Source organism: Palaemon carinicauda, chromosome 5 (assembly GCF_036898095.1).
Source record: "Palaemon carinicauda isolate YSFRI2023 chromosome 5, ASM3689809v2, whole genome shotgun sequence".
In the NCBI taxonomy this organism is placed as follows: Eukaryota; Metazoa; Arthropoda; class Malacostraca; order Decapoda; family Palaemonidae; genus Palaemon; species Palaemon carinicauda.
The window spans coordinates 135,685,830-135,692,055 of NC_090729.1; the positions used below are offsets into that span (position 1 = coordinate 135,685,830).

The following is a 6,226-nucleotide window of genomic DNA, read 5'->3' on the forward strand; positions in this document are numbered from 1 at the left end:
TCTCCTACAATCCATGTTGTCACACAGCACTCAATCCAATAACTGCCAGGCTCTGACAGCCTACTCAACATCGTTTGAACATCAGTCTAAATGTCTATGCCATGTTTAGCCCTCAAATAGGCAAAGTTTACTGAGCAAAGTTTGCACGTGTAGAGGAGCCTTTGGATTTTTTAAAAAAGCAGTCACTTGAGCTGGCGAGGTCTTTCAGTATTGTATGTTTCAGAGGGCCATCAGACATATCTCAATACAGTACAGTACAGCTTTTACATAACCTCTAAAAAAATGGATTTTGACATAGGAAAAATCTATTTTTGGGTGAGATAATAGAAATGTCCCAAGGAGAAGTTGCCAATGAGGAACTTCCATCAGAATGACATGGCTCGAGCTCAAAAAGGCTGTAATGAAAAATATCTGTTGTATAATAAGATTTTTGGTACTAGTATAACTAAAAGCTTTTCCATTTATTGTAAGTCCTACTTACTGAAGAAAATAAACTTTACTTGTGGTAATTAATTTAATGCTACCTACTGCCAAAATAGTTCAGTACAGTTGTGATATTTTAGCAAAATAATTGCTGCATTACATATTATAGCTACACGTTTGGTCACTGCATTATAACCTGTATTAAGTTAGTCCAATTTCATTCTAATTACAACCAAAGTTGAACCTGTTTCTTTTGAAAATCACAAATTTTTAAGTAATTTGTATTTTTCCTAACATAGCCTACTTACCTAGAACTACTTTCTTAGGAGTTACTGGTAACTCTTCCCAACCGACCAGAATTTTGTGTAGTTTACCCTATTCCCATTTTCTATGGGTGACCTCAGGCGGAGTGATACGCGCCCTGAGGTGACCCGGGGTCAGAGAGCGTGCTACTTCAGGTCGTGCTCCTCAGTAAGTTTCGTAGCCAAAAAGGGTTCTCCTCAACCCTGCAGGACCCTCGGGGAAAGATGGGCGGGCCATAACCCGAAAGTAGTTCTAGGTAAGTATGTTAGGAAAAATACAAATTACTTAAAAAATTTGTGATTTGTTCCAACACAGAGGTACTTTCCTAGAACTACTTTCTTAGGAGACTTAAACTTTAGGAGGAGGGAGTGTCCTGCAGGGACTAGGGTCTGACGGTTTAGGAGCACGATCGGGCGAAAAAGGGGAACCTCGAAGGGGAACTAGGTTCCGATGACCTCTACTAGAAACTGAATGAAAATAGGGGAAACTACCCAAAAAACTAACTTAGTGTCTAAGTGGCTTACCTCTGAACCATTACTTCTGAGACATATTTCTTGTTGAAGACGTATATCCTGGCCGCCAGGGCCTCTTGATTCACGCCCACGCTGGGGATTAAGTGTAAGGGAAAGGATGATAAGGGGGAAAGGCAAGGGATGAACGTGTTTAGGTTGAACCCGTCCAAGGATTTCCTAGAGCAGTCCTTCAGGTAATGTTCCGTGAAAGTGGACTGTCTGGACCAGGTACCCGCTTTCAGAATTTGGCCCACGGCCATGTTCTTCTCAAACGTCAGGGAGGTGCCTAGACCCCTAATATCATGAGGCCTTGGCCTACCTGGAAGAGGGATTCCCAAAACCTCGTAAGCTCTCTTGATAACCTGTCGCAACCAAAAGAGACTGGTTTCTTCACCTGACCGGTTGAGACGAATAAGCTCTTGATCTCCGGTCGGAGCCTGGAAGTCCTTTCAAGGTTTTTTCTTACTGCTCTGACAGGGCATAAGAGTAAGTCTTTAGGGTTGTCCGACTTAGGGATCGCTGGGACCGAAAAGCCCTCAAACCGAGGATCCCAACAGGCTGGGTTCTGCGTTTTGGCCACAAAGTTAGGGACGAACCGAAAGGAGGCCTCCCGCCATCCTTTTGAGTGTGAAACCTCGTACGTTAATCCGTGCTACTCACTAACCCTCTTCGCCGAAGCCAGGGCTAAGAGGAAGACCGTTTTGAGGGTGAGTTCCTTATCCAGGATGTCCTTGAGGGGCTCAAAGGGAGGTTCTGACAGGACTTTGAGTACTATGGCTAGGTCCCACTGCAGTAGCCTCACCTCCTGAGGGGGCATGACTGCTCAAAACTCCTGATGAGCATCGAGATGTGCCGGGAGGATCCCAAGTCAATGCCCTTCAGGAGGAAGACTTGACCTAACGCTGCCCTCACTCCTTTTATTGCTGGAATGGAAGAGCCCAAATCGTCCCTGAGATACACCAGGAAGTCCGCCACGTTGTGGATCGAGGCCCTCAAGGGCTTGATATTACGGAAAGCGTACCATTTCGAGAAGACTGCCCATTTCGCTTGGTAGACAGCGATAGAGAACCGCCTTAAGTAACCCAACATCCTCATCGCGGTCCTCGATGAGAATCCATCTTTCTTCAGAAGCCGCTTGATAACCTCCACGCGTGAAGGCGGAGGGACCGAGGGTTTTCGTGAAACCTTTGGAAGTCGGGTTGACGAAGGTCTGGCCTGTCCGGGAGCGGCCAAGGAGGAAGAAGGGCCAGTTCAATAGGTCTGCGAACCACTCCCTCTCCGGCCACCAAGGCGCGACCAAAGTCATCTGAAGGTTGGCTGTTGTCCTTACTCTGTTGAGGACTTGACATATCATTCCGAAGGGGGGAAAGGCGTACACATCGAGGCCGTCCCCAGGCTGCTGGAAGGCGTCCTCGAACACCGCTGACGGATCTGGGACTGGAGAACAGAACACGGGGAGTTGGGCGTTCAGACGTGTGGCGAATAGGTCTACTACTGGGGAACCCCACTTCAGTATGACTGACTGAGCTGTGCTTGGGTGTAGAGTCCACTCTGACCCTATTACTTAGCCTACTCTGCTGAGGCCGTCCGCCAGGACGTTCCTCTTTCCCGGGATGAACCTTGCTGTGAACTCAATCCCCTATTCTGCCACCCATTCCAGAAGTTCTGTCGATAACGAGCATAGTTCTTTCGACTTTAGACCCCCTTTCTTCTTCATGTAAGCTACTACTGTGGCGTTGTCGCACATCAACGCTACTGTGTTCCCCCGGAGGAGATGAACGAATTCTTGACTCGCCCTCAGCACAGCCATCATCTCTAGCACGTTTATGTGGTGCTTTGCTTCTTCGCTCGACCATTTTCCCTTTGTCGATTGGTCGAGTAGGTGAGCGCCCCAACCTTCCTTCGACGCATCTGTAAACAATAGGACTTCCGGAGGGTCGGGGGCGAAGGGCATCCCCTGCTCAGTGTTCCTCCTGTCGTGCCACCACTGCAAGACTACCTTCGTTTCTGGGGAGACCGGAACCAGTTTGTGGGGATTTCTCCCCTGGGTCCAATGTTCCTTCAGGTTCCACTGCACCGCTCGAAGTTTGAGTCTCCCTTGTGGCACTAACTTTTCCAAGGACACTAGGTGGCCCAGCAACCTCTGCCAATCCTTGGCCCTCCTGGGTAGGTCCAACAGAAAGGGTTGCAGAACTCGCTCTAGGTTCTCCAACCTCTCCAACGAGGGGAAGGCTCTCACTAGTCGGGTGTCCAGGACCATCCCCAAGTAGGTCATCCTGGTGGAGGGGATCAGCTGGGACTTCTCTACGTTGACCGTGATACCCAACTCCTCGCAGAGACGAAGTAACTTCTCGCCTTGTTCCTTCAATTCTTCCTTTGAGGGTGAAAGAAGCAACCAATCGTCCGGGTACCGGATCAGACGGATGCCCTGCTCGTGAGCCCATACGGAGACTGTCGTGAAGACACTTGTAAACACTTGAGCAGCCATCGGCAGTCCGAAGCAAAGGTTCTTGAATTGTAGCACTTGGGAATCCCACTTTATCCTGAGAAACTTCCTGCTGGAGGGATGGACGGGGATTTGGAAGTAGGCATCCTTGAGGTCCAGGGATATCATGAAGTCCCCTTCCCTCAAGGCGGCCAACACGGGGGAGCTGAGTTGATTGCAGCCAGGGAGCCGCAGGTGGCTCTCCTCTAGGCTGGGCTGGAGAGGAACGGGAAGTGTGAGGGCCGTCTACGGAGGGCCTCCTGGGCGGTGGGCGCCTCATAGGGGGAGGTCTATGGTCTCCCATGTCCTTCATCTTCCTCACCCGTTCCATCGTCTCGTCCACCAACTTAAGGGGAAAGATAGCCTCGTCCCAGATCGAGGAGTTTCTCAATTTTCTTGCCTCTCACTCCGGGAGTTTCCTCACTAGTTTGCTAAGAATAGTGTCTCTCTTCCTCAGAACCCAATTGGTAGCCTGGGAGAGAGATTGATAGGATAGAAATTTTAGGGCCTTGCCCCCTGAGCTAATTAGCTCTCTCAGTAAGGTTTGGTTTTCAGGCAGGGACAAATCATGAGAGGCCTGAAAGCCAAATAACGTGCAGGCCCACTAGTCCAACCAGGAGGACACGTAGACTAGGTCCTGGGCCATGTCCTCCATCATGGAGGCCTCCGAAGGGGAAAAACACACAGGGGCTGTGGACGCTCTGTCTTCAGCGGCACCCTGGTTCAACGAGGTGATGGCTGTCTCCGTCGCACGGGGTCCTCCCCGACGACCTTCCGGCACGTAAAACCTCTTCTGTGCCCTCAGTCCCGGAAGCAGCTTCGAGGCACTTTGACTCCTAGGGGCGTCCGCCAGGCCGTCCAGGAACTTATCAATATGCTCCATACCCAGCCTTACATCAGGAGCTAAGAGTAGAGCAAAGAAGGCTTTTGCTGAATAGGGTTCTCCACCAAACTGCTAAGTCCAGAGAGCCAGGTCTGTTCAGTGGTGGGCATTGGTTCATCCAGCCTATGGTGCCGTCGTATGAGGGCCAACACTTTGCGGTAGGAGGAGATTTCATCGGACGAGCACTCCCCTCCTTCCACCAGGGCCTCCGTCACCCGTCCCTCCGCACGAGTATCATCGGTGACGGTAGGGAGAGCAACGTTGGATGGGCCTGCCTGTGTCACGGGCGGACCCACAGAGGCGAAGGTATACGTCATGGGATTACCTTGCCCTGCGGGCATCCTCGTATCTGTGGGAATATCCCTGGCCGAAGGGCGCCCTTGGAGCTTAATGAAGTCAGCCAAGGAGCCCGCGGCTGGCGTAACGCCTTCCACTTGACGGAGCGCCTCCCTCCTCAGAGTAGGGGCAGCGGAGGCCTTCGTCAACTTCGGCGGGTCACGAGGAGCTTGGAAAGGCCTCCCTCGGTGAGGTTCTTGTCCGTAGGAGGAGCAGGAGGGGAGAGACGGTGAGGACGAGGTTCTAGGGAGCCACCCGGAAGCGGCCGCGGCTGTGGTGACCTTTAACAGCTTGCTCCGGGGCACCGTGATACTCACCCAATCCTTAGACTTACTCCTCTTCGCCTTCTTCTTAGATGGTCTGGACTTCTTCTTCTGTCTTGAACGGGAGCGGGACTTCTTCTTCCTGGACCTCTCGCGCTTCCTCCTCGCGGACCTGGAATCGTCCTCTGAAGATGAATCTACGGACGAGGAAGACGACGAGGAGGAAAGGGAATCAGCCGAACCACCTGAGGCGTCCAACTCCGCGGGGGTTACTCCATGCCGAACCTCTGTTTCCGCAGGCTGCATGAAGACGGGCGGAAGAGTCGCCGAGGGCGCTGGTGGGGACCGAGGAACGTTCTTCCGGACAATCCAATGGTCAAACTCCTCTTCTAGTCTGAAGGGTGACCTGCAGGGTGTTCAGGGATATCCCAAATGACGGGGTCCGAATTTGACGAATGGCCTTTCTCGGCATCCCCCCGGCGGCCTTAGTACCTGAAACACACACCCAAGATGAGGGAGAAGAGGTAGTACCTGACTTCCCCCACATCGGGTCTTCGGTAGAGACGGGCCCTGCGGGCACCAGGACCTCGTCTCCCACACACTCTCCCGCACTTCCCTCAGGCCCCACACATGCCTGTAATACATCAGAAGCTTCCCCCACAGGTAATTCAGACTCTTTGGGAAGGACAATGGGCCGCTTCCCCGCAGCGGACCTACCTCGACCCCTACTCTGGGTAGGGGAAGATGGAAGGGAACCACGTTCCGACGAGGCATCCGGGGACACCAAAACAGAGGACGCGGTAGCTTTCTTGGGCGATTTCTTGGCCGACTTCTTCTTAGTCCCATAAAGGACCCACTGAATCTCGCCCCAAGGCTCGCACTCCGAACACGTGGCGGTAGGGGAGCACACTTTGCCCCTACATGACGAACAACGCGAGTGTGGGTCAACCTCGGGCTTCAAAAGGAAAGCCCCACAAGACTTACCGGCCACAGGCCCAGGGCAACGGCGTGGATGCTCCAT

General features: G+C 52.3%; 1 protein-coding gene across 1 annotated transcript; it reads right to left on the reverse strand.

The window, feature by feature from the left end:
- Positions 1-4,626: 4,626 nt before the first annotated feature.
- Positions 4,627-6,226, reverse strand: LOC137641156 (nucleolar and coiled-body phosphoprotein 1-like). Its single transcript, XM_068373598.1, has 2 exons — positions 5,742-6,226; positions 4,627-5,611 (listed from the first exon to the last, which is right to left on the reverse strand). Exons 1-2 carry the CDS (start codon positions 6,224-6,226, stop codon positions 4,627-4,629), a joined length of 1,470 nt encoding a protein of 489 aa, XP_068229699.1.